The 21,223-nt window shown below is 32.6% G+C and overlaps 1 protein-coding gene across 5 annotated transcripts in view; it reads right to left on the bottom strand.

Annotated features, from left to right (window-relative positions):
• Nucleotides 1–21,223, bottom strand: part of RAP1GDS1 (Rap1 GTPase-GDP dissociation stimulator 1) — a 150,291-nt gene that overhangs the window by 86,820 nt on the left and 42,248 nt on the right. For all 5 annotated transcript variants that reach the window (XM_081219159.1, XM_081219161.1, XM_081219163.1 and 2 more), the window contains exons 3-4: nucleotides 8,279–8,401; nucleotides 5,432–5,557 (exon numbers count right to left, since the gene is read on the bottom strand). In XM_081219159.1, the coding sequence (XP_081075285.1) occupies nucleotides 5,432–5,557; nucleotides 8,279–8,401 (249 nt within the window). The remainder of the gene's footprint in view (nucleotides 1–5,431; nucleotides 5,558–8,278; nucleotides 8,402–21,223) is intronic.

Genomic DNA, 21,223 nt, shown 5'->3' with positions numbered 1-21,223 from the left:
GAATTTGTCTCAAGTTTTTTGTTTAACTGAAGAGCTAGAAAATTTCTCCTTAGCATAAAATAAAAATTACATAGCATATCAAGTTTTTCACCTTGGCAACTGAGATGCTCAAATTAAATTAGTGCTCATTATGGTAAGTATATTATCCCTGACTCTTACGAGATTTATCTTTGCCTCTCCTTATATGGATTCTGTCCTTTATACTTAAAAAATATATATCCTGAGTACATTAGTGTATGCATTGCATTATGTCACAGCATACTTTTTAGAAACAATAATGTTATAGAATGAATGTTTGTGTCTCCCTAAAATTCATATGTTGATATTCTAACCCCTGATGTTATGACATTAGACGGTAATTAGGTCATGCAGGTAGAACCCTCAATGAAGAGACAGGAGAGCTTGCTTCCTCTAGCTCTCCTCTCTCTGTGAAGATACAATAAGAAGGCTGTGGGCAAACAAGGAGTGTCCTCACCAGATACTGAATCTACTACTGCTTTGATCTGGGGTGGATTTCCCAGCCTCCAAAACTGTGAGAAATAAATGTTGGTTGTTTAAGCCACTCAGTCTATGGTATTTTAATATAGCAGCCCAAACTAAGACAAATGATCATACATAAATGCTACGTATTTCCTTTGCCTAGCAGTTCATAATTTATATTGTACATCTATATATAAACCTTATTTAATCCATACAACAGTCCACTTTTCCAATGAGGAAAATAAAATTCAGAAAGATTAAATGATAACTTAGTAAATGGTAGGTCTGGAAATCTTATCAATCTGTAATATTTGCCTTCCAGAGAGCATACCAAAATTTCACTTATTTATAATTTATTAATTTAAAAATAAACTATATTTTATAAGCAAGGCATCATTTGCTTAATTTCTAAAAAAATGGCTCCAAATACTACTCCCATCACCCATTTATTTTCATTCTGATCAAAAACCACATATTTAGTGTGTACTCTGTAATTGTCCCTAAGTTGTGTTCCTTTGTGCATTTTATTTTCTCCACTATATTAAAAGCTCTTTAATGGCATGAACCTTTTATAGAGCTTATGATAGTGTTACAAAACAACATCTATTTCCAGCTACTATATATGTAGGAAATCTTTACAAGAGAGGATTTTCATGTGATAATAGCCATATTTACTGTCTCTTAAAGCAGTTGCATACAGTTGTTTATTCTTATATACATGATGTACTCTGATAATAAATTTATAAAAAAATACAACAGATTGATTAGTAAAAGCTGAAGAATCTTTTTTTTGTACTTATTGGTTGATAATTCTATTCTACTCTAAAACTGAATACTAAAAAAAGTAGGACAAATCTATAGACCTGCAAACTCTTTAATAACATAATCAAACACTTAACCTAATTTATATCACTGAAACAAATATTTTAAATGTAAGATATAAATAGTTCTGTGTTTAATATAACTGCTGCAAACATATTCTGACTACTCAGGCAATTTCAAAGCATGTCTGTATTATTCTTATCTAACAAACTTACATTATGAAATATTATAGAATTATTGCTAATTCTTTTTCAGCATTTGCAGTCAGAATAATAAATTTTTTCTTCATCCTTTACATTAAAAATAGTGTAGCACAGTTAGAATCACTAATATATAAATAGGTCCATGCATGTACTTGGGCATCCTTTCATTTTTACACTTCTTGAAGTCATTGAAATAAACAATATTTAGTTTATCTCATAAACAATGGCTTTGGCCAGCCTGATTATCACCTCATTTTGGTAGATTTATTTCTTCATCAGTGAGCAAGAATTCAATTTTCTTTATATCATGTAAGACAGCATGTCATACAAGCTTCTTAAGTGCGCATCTTTCTAATAATAGGACTAATTATATAATCAAAAGCACTAATTTCATTTCTGTAAAGAGGTATATTTGTTTAATTTTAATATGTATTAATTTGAATTCTATATTATTCTTTCTCTGGTATACAAAAAGGCACAAATATTTAATTTCATGCAATCATTTTCTTTTAGCCTCTACTAAATGACTTTTAACCAGTATTTCCGATATCAATTATTTCCTGACCTCAAGCAGTACCATCTACAAACAGAGAAAGCTCACTCTCCAGTCACCAATTTAGCCCTACTAATAATAAACATGGGGTGGGAATTTAACATGAAGCTCTTCAATACTATAAGACCATTTAATTATATAAGTAATTTTAAATGTGCACAGTTATATAAACAAAACTAATCATTAAAAGAAGAGAATACCACAAAAATGGCCAGGTAAGGAGAAAAAGGGGCTCATTTTTTTCCATATCACCTTTGAGAGAAATGTGTAATTAAACAGGCCAAATGTATGCACTGCTGAGATGTAATACCACTTTATCTAAAATCATATCCCCTAGCACATTCCATCACAGCTTTGCTGACTTCTTTCCAAATTGAAATATAGTTTTTCTCTCTTCTTTGATCTAAAAGAAGTCAAACTCCTTATAAAATGAATTATTTTGGAGAAGTTAAAGGGCAAAGAGTTAAAACGTTGCTTATATCAGAAGTCTGGATACTTCGAAAGAGAAATCCATAAATGCCTTGGCAGCTCTCTGGAAGCACAGAAAAAAGACCAGGCATTTTAAATGAAACTGTTCCCACTCGCTGATGCTTTCATCTCTATATGCAAGAGAGAGACTGGGTGGGATTCAAAAAGTTCATCAGCAACAAAGCCTCATCCTGTCCCATTTAGCAGTTATATCAGTCTATTACCTGATGTTAGGATATATAAGACAGTTTCCTTCCACTAGGAAGAGTTCCCTAAAATGGGCACTGTCAAAGCTGGGAAATCTGAAATCTGACCTACTTTTTTCAAAAGATGTCCATGAATTTTGTGGTAAGTGTAATTCTTTTTACAGTTAGAGCTCTCCTTTCAAAAAGAACTGTTAACTGAAATATGCTGGCAAATTGCCTTACATTTTAAGTATCAAAATAAAAATCTATAAAATATGCACAAATTTCTCACATTTTTATCTGTAATACTGAATTCCCATGCTACTTTATGTATACATTGACTTTACTATCTGTTGTAAGCCCAATAAAATTCTGAATAAACCCACACTAAAAAATTATTCATTTGGAATACATTCATAAAACAAGAATAAACTGATTAGTCCTATGGGTAAGTTTGATAAAATACAAACGTGAATTTTAAAACACATGTTATCTGTAAGAAGAAGATTGCTTGTATTTACAAGGCTGTAATTTATAGTTTTCTATTTTCCGTTTAGGAATGAAGCATTACATTCTTAAGAGGGAAGAAGGTTAAGTAATTAATTAAAATTGAAGTTATTCAATACTTTTTAAAGAGAGAAATCTAATTTCTGGGTTCTTTCAAACTCCTGCTTGTCATAAAATGTCACTGCATTTCAAGTAAATTAAAAAATCAACCACACAGCATCACATTTATAGACTTTGATATCATTCTTGCAATTAAAATAAAGGTGCTGTACTCTTCCTACAACTATTCTGGAGAAATCACTGATAAATTGACATAAATTTAATTTCAAATAAAAGGATAAGAAAGCATACAGTATTATGGAAATTATATGCTTAAGACAGCATGGCACAATGAAAACATTTTTACCACGATTTACAGTAATAAATCACTGCTTATATTTATTCATTTTTAAGATTACTAACTTCATTTTCCTTAAACAAGGTTTAAAAGTATAAAAAGTCTGTATTCACTATGCTTAATTTTCTATTTAACTATAATTTTCATTGAATTGAATGAGAATAAAGTGGTTATAAATATTCACAAATAAATGAAACAAAAAATTAACTTCATAGCCTAAAGCATATCCACAGACTTTATACTGTATACCTCATAAGAACAGAGTAAATGGATATGATAAACAGCATAATAATGGACTTCAGTTTCTTCAAAACGGTAATCTTATTAACTAGACATTTATTACCCTAACTTCAAGGTTCTTTAGCATATACAGGAAATAAAATGACTCTGTGCCCATAAAAATCATAGCAAGATGAGACAATAGATCACTACGGGTATTTCTTCCATTGTGTCAATATTAAGTGAAACTCTAGGACAAAAGTACTCAAAACAGATAATTCCTATGATGTTCAAACAATGCATAATTCAAGAATATCTAAACTGAACAAAGATTAAAGAATACTTTTGATAGCCTTAAATTCTAGTAATAAACACAGAAGATAAAAATTAAAAGAGTAATGATTATACTCTCCAAATACTTGCCATCAATCTTTGCCTATTACTCTGCAAAGGTCTATTAAATATATATTGTTAAAATTAATCATATAAAATACACATTCATTCTTGAAAGCTAACGTTAGAAGCTATAGTGTTTAATAAAAATCCTAAATATGAAAATGCAAGTTATAAACATAGAGCACCAGGATTTTATAAACAAAGCTAATACCCTAGGATAGTAAGAATTGGAATGAAGGCACAGATAGGTAAATTTATAAGCAGCATTAGGGACTGAAATTCTCCAATTAAAATTCACATTAAAAGACATCCCGTGTCCTCTATTTTCTGTCTGGCTTATATGCACAAATCACTTTTTGAAACACTGTGTATTATAAAAGAGCTATCTATGATTTTGGTACATAAACTCAATGGGGAAAATAAACAATAAAAGTTATCCTAGTTGTATAAATAGAACTCAATTCCTAGGAGACTTTAAAGGTGAGTGTTAAAAAATGTGTTTTTGTCTCAGAAATCTAAGGAAAATCAGGATAAGCCTAATTAAACTGAATATACTCAAGATTTTTTTCTGTATTTTGTTTGCATATATGTGGGAAGGAAAAGTAGAAAATGTAAAAATTTTGCAATATCTATACCCATACTCAAGTTCTTGCTTTCTCTTTGCCTAGTAGAACAGTATATTATATAAAGTGGTGAGGATGACAATGACATTATGACAAATAGGAATGGAATCAATGCAAGATGCAATAGGCCAATCTAGCTCTTGAGAAGATAATGGTTTTTATGAATGGCTTTACTGAATTGCACATAATTAAAAATGTATTTGGACAGACTTAGAAACTAAAAAATGTGTTCAGAAGTATTCTCATGCAGAGATGGTACTTCAATAAAACCCAATTGAAAAGATATATTTTTTCCTAAAATTAAAAGCTCCAATTCTTAGAAAATAACTTATTTTCCCCTGAAAATATCATTTGTGATATCAGAGAAAAAGAATTCATTTCAGATAAGTCTTAGTTAAAAGAATACTATGGCCCGAATTTCCATCGATTCAGCTACATAAGCAGAGCTAAGTCATACTGGCTCACATTAATGTCTTAGCCTAGAAAAGACAGTGCTAACACTAAAAGCAGAATTATTATGAAAATCATAATTCTTAAACGAAAGTTTATAAGTGTACCATTGCTATTTCAACACTTACGGCTATCGTAACATATGTTTCCTAGAGCCCTGCCAGTTTGAAGCAGCACTTCCTGGTCTTTGCTATTTAGCAGCTGCACCAGTGGTGAAATCAATCCTGCATCCACACATGGAATTCGCATAAATTCTGAAAAGAAGAACATATTTAATTAAAAATATAAAGATTCTCAATTACATAAAAAACCTCCCCTAATAAAATAAATATCTAATATTAAAATGTTTAAGATGGCTTACTATCTGAGGAGTACATTTCTGTCTAAAAGTATCATTACAACCTTACTAAATACTTCATGAAATAAGTACACAAAAATGAGTGGGGTCATATTTTTCTTTGCTGATAGTCTCTACCATAAACCAAAAGAATTTTTCATTAACTTTCATTATACCTAATTTATCACTATCTTCTTATACCTGGATGTTATAAGAGGAGGAGGGGGGGAGGAGTTGGAGGAGGGGAATAAGATGTAAAGGTTTGTTTGCTTTTACACATTTTCAACTTCAGTTATCAGCACTGTAGACACATAATAGTACCTAGTTTCAGAAATTTGTTGTTGTTGTTGTTATTATTATTAGACACTGAGAGTACAATTCTAAAAAGGAAGAAATATTCACAGATACTTCCTCTTTTCCTTATTTTTCCTTTGCCTCAAATCCATCTTAAATCTGTTATATAGGGGAATACTTTTTTAAAAGATATCAAGATCTTTTACTGCTATTTATGGTCATAGCTAGGCTCCCACGTTAAACTTGCCCCTGGAACTTCATACTAATACTCTGGATTTTGAACATCAACCCATAGTCAGGTACGCTAATTTTTAGAGAGTTCCTTTTGTATATACAAATTTAACCATAATTATATTTTATAATTAATCCAAATCTAACAAGTATATGCTAATAGTTCTCTTCTATTACTATATAATGTGCACAGCAGAGTGACGATGAACAGATCAACTTCCAATTTCTTTTTTTCTCTGGTTCACACAATCTTCTTTCATTGTCAAGTTTCTAACCAGAAGAAATATAAGGCCAGTTAATATCTCTGTTGGGTCATGTTGCATTTCTGAAGATATTTATTTAAAAAGAAAGACTCTAATCCACTTTCTCAGCCAGTCACTTAAAAAAAAACAATGTGGCGATTAAGCAGTAAACAACCATTTAAATGGATCCCATTTATTTTAACCAGTAGGGATTAGTGGCATGCCCTTAACAAGCCTCTGATTAAAAGTATAAATGCTATAAATTATGTCTTTAAAACATAGTTGTCATCTACTAGAGTGTAACTAGAAGCAACCTCTAGCAGCAGAGTTATCATGCAACTGTGACCAAGTATTATGAGGACTGATACTATTAAGTAATAAGATCATATAGGAATGGCAATCCATTTCAAAAAAAATCTACTCAAAATTTCTCAATCCATGTTATGTGTGTGTGTGTGCTCATTCTTAAGAAAAAAAGTTTTAAGATAAAAATTGATTTCTGGAAACTATACTGTATTTCTAATGAAGTTAAAAATAAATTACTTGATCTTAAAAATCAAGCTGCTTTGCATCTAAGAAGATTTAGATAGTGGTTGCTCTAAGTTAACAAACAATATCTGAAGGGGTTTCATTTTCAAACTAGATCTGCTTCAGGAGTTCTTTGTTGTCCCAAGGTGATCCCTATCTATTCAGAGCAGTTCAAATCTGCTTCAAGTACACTAAATACTCCAGACCACTAAGAATCTCTGAACATTTATGACCAGCTCAACTCCAAAGCACAGCATAATGATTATAATTACAATAGCTTAGATGTACATACAAACAATAGATGGTCAGTTTTCATTAACAACCAAAAAATGATTTACCAATATAGAACCTCATTGGAACTTGAAAGGTATTTTGAGCACCTCTAAACAAATGAAAAAATTTCATGGCAATTCTTTTCGGTAACACACATATGAACAAGTTGTTTTACTGGGCTAAAAACATACTTTACAATGTCACCTGCCACAGTGATTACACAATGTATAAAATTAATTGTGTAAAACTGAAGCCAGAATTTTAAAGTTTCTTTTTTTAAAGTATAATATATGCAACTTACTAAAATAAAAGAACTAAAATAATATCAAACTTTGACAAACTGAGGCATACTAATGGTATATTACATTTCGCATGGCCTCCCCTTTTGCTGAAAAACTGCTTTAAGAAGTCAGTGTTTTTCTCAAACTGACTAAACTGAAATCATACACAAATATTTCTGCTACAAAATTATTCTTCCAAAGAATCCCCTCTCACTGGATATAAGCCATATATAATGGGATGGCTATTTTATAATCTATGCTTTGCTGTCATTACATGGAAACCTAAGGAATAAATGTTTCTCATGAAGATGAATTCAGAAAACAGAATATGTATTCCGACTACACTGTTGCAGTCAAGTGCCAACGTCAGTAGGTCAGACTAAAAAAAACAACAAAACAGTGAGTTTATCTGGATATAACACAAACCAACGTATACATTGAAAAAGTGTAAGCTCTCCTGTGACAATGAAGACGAATGACTCAGTGGCAGCTCAAGAATCCTGTAACCAAAGCTATAAATGATACAGGTACAGGAGGGACCAGCAGTGCTATTCTTTAATTCTACTCTGAAGGAATGGAATAGCAAATGGGAAATGTACAAATAGAATGACTATAATGATAGTCATTTTAAACAACATCTCATTACATGAAAAAAGTCAAAGAAAAGAAAAATAGAAAGTAAAAAGGTCTAATCTACAAAATTAAAACATAAATTAATAAAACATACTGACAGGTAGGGTGTAAAACTGAAGATGTTCCCAGCAGAAAAGTTCTTGAGGAAAACCTCACCATTTTTGGCTATTTCTGCTATGATGTTAGCTACTTTGGCTGTGCAGGAAGACTGTGGAACCAACAGACTTGCAAACAGTTGAAGTATTCCACTTCCTTGGATTTTTTCACTTGTTTCCATATCTGAAAGAAATACATACAAAGAGCTTCAGTGAACATCTTCAACACTAGCACTGACAACTTCATCTACAATAAATTCTTTCTTTAAGAATTTTCGTTATAAAGCAGAAACTAATAAAAAAAAAGAATTTTCACCATCCATAATAGAAACAGTTCATTATATATTAAAATGTGTATATTTATATAAAATTACCTTCAGTTCCACAAGCTGCTTTTATGTTCAGTTTTTATCTATGCAAAACTTTCTAATACAATCTTTTCTAAATCTACAGATTATAAAGGAATCCTTTCTGAATATACCATTTGCATACCAAACTTACTTCTCAATGTTATTTCCAACACTGTCTACTCAGAGTAGGAATGCTTTACTTTCTACTTCCCTTCTGAATTCTCTAACAGTGTGTTATTAATACATGTGAATTCTATGATTACCTATAATGCTACAGCAATTTAAAAAAATAAGTGGCAACTAAATGTGCAAAAAACTCACCTCATATCATTTTATATGGAGTGACAGAAGAGACTATTCAGTTCCATATGATTACTATGTTTCTCACACAACTTATTCAAACCACCGCTAATGAAAAAGGGAAATAGTAAACAGCAATAAGGCCATGGTATTCAGAACTCTATCTGGTGATATAGAAATTCAAGAAGACCTACTTATTTCCTTTTCTGTCCATCTTTGTTAAAATACAAATAAAGAGCCTTTGTATGAAATCAAGCCGCTTCATGTAAAAAGCATGACCTATTAAAATAAAAAACAGGAACACCTGGAATGATGATGGAAATAAAGACAAGCTCAAGGAAACAAAATTTAAAATTACTATTTGGCTCTTAACAATGAAGAGGAATGGCATTGTTTAAAAACAGGGAGCTATAAGGCTCATTAAAACATTTTATTTAAATTTATTTCTATGTGTAGCTCCTCTATATCCTTTACATCCTTTGGTTATACAAACAAACAAGAGAACTCTAAAGATTTCTTGTTAAGTAAATAGCAGCTGCTCTGATCAACAGAGAGTAGGAAATCATTTTTAATAATTTGAGAAAGTCTACAAAAAATTATCTATTTCTTTATAGTAAGTGCTGATTGTTTAGCTCAGTGTTTTTCAAACTGTGGGTCCCAATCCATTAAGAACCCTGAAATCAATCTGGTGAACAAGGACCAGTAATTTCTTAAAAAGAGAAATAGAATCAACAATATCCACAACAACAACAAAAGAATAGAAAAAAATTTTTTTGCGGACAGTAAGGTAAAACACTGAGTGAAACACATGCACATGTAACTGTATGTGTATGCTTACTGAATGTAAAATGTACCACTAATCATAGATTCTGGTCAAAAAGTTAAAAAGCAATGTTCTGTGTAACCCAAGACTAGCCAGGATTCTGGGTTAAAGAGGTATAACACTCTTAACATCATCAGGAGAAGCTAGAATTGCTGAATGGCTGAAGCAATAGAAAATTATATGGAAAATTATTTATAAATTTGTAAAAATGGAAAATTGTAAAAGTTCCATGGATTTGTTATCTTAAAAAACATTTCTTTGCAATTACTGTAGTTACTTGGGTGTATGTGCATGTTTATATATGATACTAGTACAAAAGATCAAGTAATCAAAATTAGTCAGTGTTGAAACTCCATCCATGCATTTCCTTTTCCATAAGCCTAGTACACTTTAATACAGCTAATACTATTTTGGTACATTTTATGTACTGTAATAAAAAAGGATACTTTGGAGATACTTTAAAACAGTGCTTTTTATTAGGTGAAGAAACAGAAGCCCAGAAAGATAAAGTAAACTTGTCTAAAGTCACCAATAATCATAGAGCATGAACAGCAAATTCAGATTCTACTACACTAACAATTCAACATGTGTATCACCTGGCAACCACTGGTGTTATTTTTTAGAACAGAAAACTTACTTAAGCATAAGTAGATGAAATTTGTCTTTTTGTACGCTGCTACTCACTGGTTTCTCACAATTCAGATTATTACAAATGTAAAGTACACATGATAGAACATAAACACAGGAGCTGTCCTTTCAGCAAGCGCATTTATAAAATACAACGTGGCTTTTCACTTTTATTTTGTTTCTTGGATTAAAAAATAAGTTTTTAAGGTACCACCTGAAAATCTGACACCAAGTTTCTATTAATTATTATTATTATTCTTTCTAGCAAGAAGCCAAAAGAACTGAACTCAGTTTGCCATGTTAAAATTCTTCCTTTTCTGACCACTGCTACAACGGTAGAACACTGGGGTTGACTGCCCCAGGGGTCTTGTCCCACCACCTGCTGGTGCTAGGATGACAGCAAGAATCTGGCATAAGGCATGAATCATGATTAGATGTGAAGCTGAGGCATTTGTGTGTGTGGAGGCGAGCAGTTAACTGCAAATCACCCATGCACGTCTCATTTTAACTATAACTAAAAAAATGGCTTAACATCAGAGCTGAATGTCAGGGGCACAGGGAAGAAAAGAAAACAAAACAATACAAAACTCTTGCACTCTGATGAGTTTCCATGGATTATAATCCAAGGAACTGGGAAAACAGTTATAATAAGATGAATCAAGATTTGGGAATAGTATTTTTAAATAGTATTGTCAGAGAAATAAAAGGGAAAATATAATCTGGTTTTTCATATAAATCTGACATACAACTTAGAAAAATAGAAAAGGAATTCTATTTACTTGCTAGCATGTGGATTTATATATAGGTTTAGAACTTAAATTAAAAACAGCTGGGAATTATCTTCTTTCGTTTGTCATAAAAATATAACGAGCCAAATACTGCTTATCATTAAAATGCCACTACCCAATAAACAATTACAAAGTTTCAGCCTCACTTCTTATATGCTTTCTACACTGGCATTCTACTGCGACTCACAATGTGTACCTGTGAACTAAACATGTTCTCAGATATCGGTGAGCACCGTTGAAATGATTTTAAGAGAGCATTAAGAAGGCGTCAGTGGTGGTGTTTGCGGGTCTAAATGAATGACTGCTTGTAAAAAGAAATCATGTGTTGTGATTAGGAGTCCTAAAAAAAAAAAAAAGGCAGACTTTTCATTATCTTTAGCCACACTACTACTGACATTGGAACTATACCCATTTTAAATATTTGCAGGAATCAATTCCACTTCTTTCTCCCCCTTCACATTTAGGTGCAGTCATAAAAGCGTTTGAGTATGCCTATAAATTATAGGCAGCTGGCAGTCCTTGAATTTTGAAGGACCCATACATGACGGGCAGTTGCTACTCTAAAATAATATCTGTGGAGCTACGGCAGGAGTCGTCATATCCATTAGAGTAGCCCTTGCAGTTCTGCAAGCACTCATTCTTTCTCTACAGTCCTATGTCCACACCCCACCTGACCTCCTGGTGGCAAGGAGCAGCTGCGTTATGAAACTGCCAGTGACAGAAAGAAAAAGAAAACTGGGCAATCGGGTCAGAGAAACTTGAAAGAAGAGTAAATCAAGAAGCTGTGCTACAATGCTATAGGGAGAGGAGAAGTTAAAGCACAACTCACAGAATTTCTCAAGACCAATAACCCAGTAGAAGACAGAGAATGGGTGGAATGGGAATGGGAATTTAAGATATGGCTTGAAAAATGCTAAAGTTCCCAACAAAGCTGCCAAGTAAATACACTAAAATACTTGGCTTTACAGTTAAATATCAAGAGCAGGTTTTCAGGTATGCTACTATAAGCTCAATTTATGATGTTATGTTAGCATATAGGCTTTATCAGGAGAAATTAATGAAAAGCATGTGATAGCCAGTTTACAGTAAACTCCAAATGAGAAAAACAAAAATAATGACTGCTATTACTATGACTCTATTAGATTAAAAATGTACTTGGATTATTTACTTCTAGTTATGAGAACAATAAAGAAGTGCTATTTTTATTTATATTCTATGTCCAAGGATCCTCGTGACTGATTGTGAAGAGAAGACTCAGATTTGGGACTGACTGCAAGGACAAGGAATATGACTCAAGGGCCATGTGTATCGTTGTCTCTGGGGAAATATATATTTCTCAAGGGGTAGATTTTTAGAATAGGGTGTAACAAGAGATCTGGCCCTGTGCCTGGGAGATCTGATCCAGATCCAAGGTTTCATTTCCTACCACACAGATGAGACCCAAATCCTCTCTCCCTTTATCCAAAGGAAAACAAAGCCATGTGCGCTTAGATATACAATAAATACCTCAAATTTATCATTTCCAAAATTAAATTTACTCTCTTCCTTTCCTTTCATTTTAGTCTCTATTGCAGTTAATGGCAGGGAACCCATCTAAGCCAGAAGCCCTAGAATGATTATAAATTTTTCTTTTAGTAAATGCCTTGCTACCACCCATGTTAATCAGAAAGTACTGTAAGTTCTGTAGATTCCATCTGACTAGCATCTTGTGCATCTATCCTTTCCTTGTTACATTCATGCTACTTCCAGTTCTCAATTCTGACCTTTATTAAATGCAACAGCCTCCTCAAGAGTCTCCCTAACTCCAGCCCCCCCTGCAACTGTCATCTACACTGACAGCAGAATAAGCTTCTGGAAATACAAATTTTATGTCACTCCCCTACTTTAAATCTTTAAATGATCCTCTATAAGTTTTAATTAAACATTCAAGCACATCCATGATATTTATATTTCCCAACCATATCTCCTGATACTCCTCCATTGATATCTTACATTCTAGCCACACTAAAGTGCTTATAGAAAGCTAAATTAATCATTTTATCTCATACCTTCTTACTGCACTTTTTCCCTCTCTGAAATGCCACACCCACCCCACCACTATAGCTAATTCCTACACAGAGGCATAGTGTCCTCATTTAAAGGCACCTGACTGAGAGCCATTCAATCTTTTAAAAATACTTGACTACCATAAAAACTCATTTTTTAAAACAGACATGTGACACAGGCATGATAGGTTATGTTTTCTTCATACTACAAATAAAGCTATATGATTATATTGGAAAAGCAATAAGAAACCAATTTTTCTGATTCCTAGTCCAGTGCTCTTCCTAACACAACTGTTAATTTAGAAGATATATAGTGCTAACAATACCTTGACCAGATTCACCAAGTTATTACGTGACAAATATTTTTACTTAACATATTTTTCAGAAGTAAGAACTAAGACAACTGGGTAAGAAAGGGATGCACAGTATTTCGAGATAGATAAATTGACTCAGTGATTGAAGGAGAGAAAGGGAACTGTGTATAGAGAAAGTGAAACAGGTTTAAAGTATATTTAAAACACATAAGAGGACTATACTGGGTATAAGATTATATAAACACATAAGAGGACTTATATATAGATATAAATATATATAAAACACATAAGAGGACTATACTGGGTATAAAGGGCCTGCTAAATGAGAAATTAATGTTTCTAAAAGAAAATGGAAGTATATGGGGGGTTGCTAGAAAATGCTTTTTCTTTCACTGATGAGAATCTTTTTCCCGCAATAAAGATTTTAAGCAAATAAAAGGAACATGAAGCACAGGAAAGAAAAGGATGGATATAGTCATGAAAAGAAACAGGGCAGAACAAAGACCCATTTGCACAATGACTCACCACCAGAAAGAGGTCTCACTAAAAGATTAAGTTGTGAGAGTCATTTATAAAATTATAATAAATGATTTTGACAGTTGTGCAGTCATTTCAATTCCAGGGATAACGTAAGCTGTGGGAGCTGGGGAAGTTATGTATTTGGAAATCATCACTAGAATAAGCGGGGAGATCTGCTAGTCTGGCTATTTTCCTTAAACTTACCACTAACTAGGTCAAAAGCAGTTGCTAAAAATTGAGTTGGTTAAACAATAAAAGAAAGATATTTGCTCAGAAATACCCAGAGGAACTGTGCTAATGACTGTGGTAAAAGCAGAGTATATAACTAGAATCGTTCAACTCTAAGTTCACAGTAATTACTGAAAACATGGTCCCTACGGTAAACGTGGATTTCCTCACTTCCTACTAAGAGAATGAGGACATAGTAAAACACAGTGAAGGAATATTTTTAGTAAAAGATCCATCTCCATCCTCCTGTGAAACACCTTGGGGAAAAATATGAAGTAAACAAAGCTAAAGAGATGGGCATCTGTAGGTCACAGGGCAGAGTCTTCATGTTGGGATTAATGACCTTACAAAAATAGACCCCAGAGAGATGCCATGCTTCTTCCACCATGTGAGGTTCCACTGAAAAGACAGTGGTCTATGAATCAGGGAGCAGGCCCTCACCAGAATCTGCTGGTGCCTTGGTCTTGGACTTCCCAGCCACCAGAAGTGTGAGGAATACCACCTAGTCCAGGCTATTTTGTTACAGCAGCTCAAGTGGACTAAGACGTATGGCATAAAAGTCCCTTCATAACTTGACCCCTACTCCCTTTCCAGTTTCAGTTTCTGACTGAACTAGGTTTCTTCCCCACCACTGTGACATTGTATATGTTGCTTCCATTGCTTGGGATGTTCTTCCCATAATCCTTGTGCCCTCACATTACCTGGGTAAAGTACACTGTGTTTTCAAAATCCAGCATTCCCTGATCCTGCTTATCAAATTCACCCCTCTTCCCCAATATTCACACACAATGTTGTAATTGTTTCCAAGCTGTTAGAACCCATTTGGTAGCTGAAGACTTGGAGTAGATGAGATTATCCACAGAAGATGTCTTTTTACTGAGTCCCTACTATATCGGGAATATAAGCTAAAGGATACAAACCATATCCTCAGTGAGCTGCTTAGTAAGAGAAAGAGAGAGATAAATAAATTACCACAATCCAGTGTGACTGATAACACCATGGAGCTTACATACAATGTATAATGGGAAGCAATCACAGTTCCATGAAGATCGCATAAACAAGGTAACATTTAAACTGAGTTTTGAAGCCCAATAAAGCATGTTCTAAGCAGAAAAAGGAGAAAAATTTATTCCACAAAGAAGGAACACATAAAAAGCACTACTATCTGAAGCTAGAGACCCTAAATTTGTAATAGCAACATTCTGTACCACTGGGTGATTTTTTTTTCCAGCAGCTGGAGGCTGCCAGAATTGAGAAGTGGAAAAGGTAGATGGCTGATATTATCTAAGGTTTGAAGAAAAGGTAGGTAAAAGGAGAAGGATAAGAGAATACACCTATGAAACACCCATTTATCCATCAGAATCTAGGCGAAATGTCAGTCCCTCTGTGACACTTTGAAAGACTCTTACAACTATGAATTGAACCCAGTTCTCTGAACACTTTGTAATCAGCTCTATAATGTGTTATACTGTATTAAAACTTATCTGTTACTTGTCTATCCAATCGCTCCAGGGCAAGGTACCAACTAATGCATGGTGGTACCCAATTAATGCTAGTTGAATAGAACTGCCCTGTGCTTAAGGAGTTTATAACTGAATAAAAAAAGGCATACACACATAATTAATATACACCGAAATAAGTTCAACTAGAGGGATGCATAAGCTGTCCTACAGAATGCTAAAGATGGAGCAACTGAGTTACATTTATTAATGTTATAGAAGTTGTAATTACTTTTAACAGAAAAGAGGATTGAGCTTATAAGGAGACGGTCTTATATTTTCAGAATTTTCTCATCAAGAATGGAAGTTTTTTTGGTAGCATTACCAATCACTAGCTCATGCAGAGACTAAACTTTTCACTTTGCATTAAGCTAATCAGGTCTCAGATTACATTTTTTCAAAAGCAAACATATGCAAAAATGTTCTTTAAACTTCAGACATCATTTTAGAAACTACTTTGTTTTTATCTTATCCCTCCCACATGCACACATCAGAAAGAAAAGGTGATCAATCCATAAGTAAGTTATTATGAGCAAAATGAAAACATTCTGTTTGCTCCTTTAGTACAAGGAGGAGAAAAGATGTGTAACACTTCAATATGGGCAGAGAAAATTACCAGCATCTAAGTGAACTCACCTCAGAGAACACTGTGCGCTAAAACCCAGAATTTACATCCAGATGTCTCTTAAAAAAAAAACCCACTACTCCGCCTTTTGGAGTCTCATTTTGGGGTTTATCACAACAAATACTAAAAAGCAGGTCATAAAATCAACCTTAGTAAAATCAACTATAGATTTGCTTGTGGAAAGTTCTGTTAAGGGCATCATTCCTCACTAGCAGTTATCCCAACACATAACTATTATGCCACACAATTCATTTTGATATGTCAGTAGGATATAGAGTCCACTTGTGATGGTTACTTTTACATGACAACTTGATTGAGCCATGGTACCCAGGAATTTGGCCAAACATTATTCTGGATGTTTTTGTAAGGGAGTTTTTGGCTAAGATTAACATTTAAATCTGTACACTTTAAGCAAAGCAGATTGCCTCCTACAATGTGGGTAGACCTCATTCTATCAGCTGAATGTCTGAATAGAACAAAAGACTGACCACCCTGACCTCTTTCCCCTACATGCCCTGGAGCAAGAGGAGTGCTGCCAGCAGAGTAATTCACGTGCAGGGTCATGAAATTTCACATAGTATTCTGTACTACTGCTCCAACTCTGAATAACTAGAGTCAGAAAAGAAAAATGACTTTGACTCTATCTAAATGTGTTGGCTTTCTGAAATCTCAAGAAATTACACAATGCACTGTTTGTTTTTTAACTGGTGATAAAACAGCCAAAATTTCCAAGTGAAGGTATCTGACAACAGAAGGCACTGAATGCTACTAAATTCTAGTAAAAAAAATGAGAGTATAGATTCTCTACATTATACAGTCCATTGTATGAATACTACCTAGAATATTATACCTAAATTCTATCTTACTAAGCACATGAAACGTTCACATTTTCTCAGTTACTGATGATTTCTGAGGAAAGAGGTTGTGTTTATTTTCACTTATTTGTTAATTTTTTTATTTTTGAAATAGTTGATTTACAATATTATATTGGTTTTAGGTGACAACATAATTATTCAATATTTTTATAGATTATACTCCATTTAAAGTTAGTACAAAACAATGGCTATATTTCCCTATGCTATACAATGTATTCTTGTCGCTTATTTTATAAATAGTAATTTGTGTCTCTTAATCCCGTACTCCTGTCATCCCCCGCGTTTCCCTCTCCCCACAAGTAATCACTAGTTTGTTCTCTGTATCTGTGAGTCTGTTTCTGTTTTGTTATATTCATTCGTTTTATTTCTTAGATTCCACATATAAGTGATAACAGAGTATTTGTCTTTCTGTGTCTGACTTATTTCACTAAGCATAATGCTCTCCAGGTCCATCCACGTCGGTGCAATGGCAGGATTTCATTCTTTTTTATAGCTGAGAATACTCTAGTGTGTGTACACATACACCACATCTTCTTTATCCATTCATCTGATGATGGGTACTTAGACTGCTTCCATATCTTGGCTACTGTAGATAATGCTGCTATGAACATTGGGGTGCATGTATCCCAATGATCCAGTGTTTTCTTCAGATATATACCCAGCAGTGGAATTGCTGGATAATATGGTAGTTCTATTTTTAGCTCTTTGAGGAACCTCCATACTGTTTTCCATAGTAGCTACACGAATTTACAATTCCACCAACAGTGCACTAGGTTTTCCTTTTCTCCACATCCTAGCTAACATTTGCTATTTGTAGACTTTTTGATGATAGCCATTGTGACAGGTGTGAGGTGATATCTCATTGTGGTTTTGATTTTAGTTATCTGATTAGTGATGCTAAGCATTTTTTCACATACGTTTTGGCTATCTGTATATCTTCTTTGGAAAAATGTCTATTCAGGTCTTCTGCTCGTTTTTACATTGGGTTCTTGGTTTTTTTGGTATTGAGTTGTATGGGTTGTTTATATATTTTGGATATTAACCCCTTATCAGTCGTATCTTTGCAAATATTTTCTCCCATTCAGTAGATTGTCTTTTCGTTTTGTTGATGGCTTCCTTTGCTGTGTAAAAGCTTTTAAGGTAAATTAGGTCCCATTTGTTGATTTTTATTTCTTTTGCCTTAGGATACAGATCCAAAAAAATACTGCTAAGATTTATGTTGTGATTTGTTATAAGACAGTAAAATGACCATGAACCACACACAGTTAAGAATATGGTATATAATATTTTGGCCTTAGTATTCTTCATCAAGATCTTATTGTACAGCAAATAAAAATAATATAGTATCTTATATCCAGTTAAAGAGATGTATAGCTGACTTAGCATACATTTATTTCTTCAACTCTTTTTTAATGTGCTTCTAAAAAGTGTTTCTTAATTTGGGACCTTTTCCACTTTCTGGCTATTCTTCCCTTACTCTGAATATTTCAAGCAAAGAGTTAACCTTTTACTCTCTATTTTGCCTTTAATGTTACTACTATTTTTCCTATTTCAACAATATTTGCAGTTGGTCATTAATATTCACATACATTCATAACTCAAAAACTGGAAATTGCAGTAGATAATAAATGAGTAACAGTGAAAAGTGAAATAACTTTGCTTTTGTTTATTTACTTGGTATAAAACATATTCCCATGGTATGGCATCTCTTCCAGTTTTAACATAATAGATAAACTATAGGTTTACATTGATTAAGATTCATATAAAATCAAACCTCCAAAAGGAGAAAAATTTATTTCAATTACCTATTTTTCTGGCTAGTGTTTCTTTTTCTTCCTCTAAGCCAAATGTTAGAAATTTTAAAAATGATTATTAATGCCAAGTAATTAAAATATTTTTTAAATTTATAAAATAATTTATATTCATATTTCATTAAATCTTGACATACCAAAATTCATATAACATTACAAATGCCTAAGAGAAATCTATATAAAACTACACTGTATAAAACTACATGTAGAACTAAATTTATATCTATGTAAAACTATATTAAAATGAAGTAAGAAAAATAATAAGCAATCAAGTTCACACTGTCAGGGTTGAGTAATACAAACTAACAAAAAAATGAATATCTCAATTTATAGCTATAAACATAATTCAAAGGCTGATATAATATGACCTTGTAATTGTAACCAATTATCTGGTGGCAAAATTAATGCTCCAGTGACTGTAGTTTTGAACCTCTGGGGGCTGTAAATTATGAAATTAAGAAATTTCCTAAAATGTTTATCAGACCATTTAATAATCATTCATTCTAAAATAAATAATTAACATTATTAATTTTAATTATTCTTTAGGTACTAATTCTCAATAGGTAAACATTTGTCCCTGAATACACGAAGGAAGATATAAATTATACTGAACCTCACTATCCTACTAAATGACATTGAATCTGAGATTGTAAAACTACACTGTACTTTCCATTCTTAAGAAAATCTTCCTCTAGAATTAATGCTCTCAGCAAATAATTTCATTATAAATAAACTTTAAAATAATAAAAAAGAACAATGTTTACTATTCTTATATTGAGTAGGCTAAAGACTTATGGTTTAGAGGTACCTGCTCTTGATTTTTTTAAGAAAATCATTCTTTAATTAAGACTATCTTCTTAACATGAAAAAGGACTTTTATATTAAGTCCAGAGGTACTATATTGAATGGTGAAGCATCAGAAGGGCTGCCACTAATATCAGAAACTAAAATAAGATACTACTCATACCATTGTTATTTACTATTTTGCTGGCAGTTCAAGCCAACTCAATAAGTCAGCTATAGTTACAAGGGAAAGAGGAAACAAAAATAACACCTTCTGTATGTTCTGACTGCAAAACCCAAGAGAACTCGCTAAAAAATTATTTTAACTAATAAGTGAGCTCCAAAGGTAGCTGAATACAAATAAAAGATATAAAAATCAATACAGCTTTCAAACTGATCTCTAACAAAACGGCCTGGAAGTTATAATAGGAAAAAGTCCATTTGCAAAAACAACCAAAATAATGTAGAATACATAGGAAAAATGCTTTAAATAAGATATATATGGAAAGCATGTGAAACCAATTACATAATCTTAATGAGACATAAAGAAAACTTGAATAAAAAAAGATATAATTTATGTTTTCAGAATAACAAACTATTAAGAAGTTTTCAATTCTTTCCAAATTAATTTATAGCTTATCCCAATTTCAACAGCATTCTCCAGGAATGCAACAAAGTATTTACACAACTTCTCTGATATAACAAACCCATGAAAATAAAAAACTTTGAAACAGATTTATAAAGAGGAACTTTCTCAATAAAGCTACTATAATTAAAATAGCACGGTTACAACACAATAATGGACAAACAAATTAATGGAATAAAATAAAACCCAAGACTGGCCCAATTATATTAAATTAAGTAGTTGTTATATGATAAAAGGAACGTCCTCAACCAATAAGGAATAGATTAAATGACACATGGTGTTGGGAAAATTGATTGTTTAGAAAACAATAAAATTAAATCCTCACCTATACCATATATAAAAATAAATAATTGAATATAATAAAATTAAATAATTAAAATAGCAAGAATACATCTATTTTATATAGAGGCTTCCTTTAGTAAAAATAATGATTCATTAATTTCTCAAAATGTCACATTTATAAATCCCAAAGTCTACCTAATGGTGAAACTTTAACCTTTGTTTTACAACGCCAAGTGGGTACTCAGGAAATCTGAATTACAAGAGGTAAAAGTGAAAGCATTTAGACTATGTAAGAAAGCTTTCTAGAGGAAACAACCATCATGACTACCAAGTACTACAGGAGCTAAAAAGCAGTATGCTACTGCCCATACCTTTAATATCAGGTTCAAACATCCATAATCACAGCAAAGACACTGAAAATAGGTTAATTTAATCAATCTATTTCTTACTTTAAAGCATTTTCCTTTAAACATCAAACTACATTTTTCTGT

Source organism: Mesoplodon bidens, assembly GCF_964165515.1.
Source record: "Mesoplodon bidens genome assembly, chromosome: 1".
NCBI classification, from domain to species: Eukaryota; Metazoa; Chordata; class Mammalia; order Artiodactyla; family Ziphiidae; genus Mesoplodon; species Mesoplodon bidens.
The sequence above is the reverse complement of the archived record's forward strand: the minus strand, read 5'-3'. Positions and strand labels throughout refer to the sequence as shown.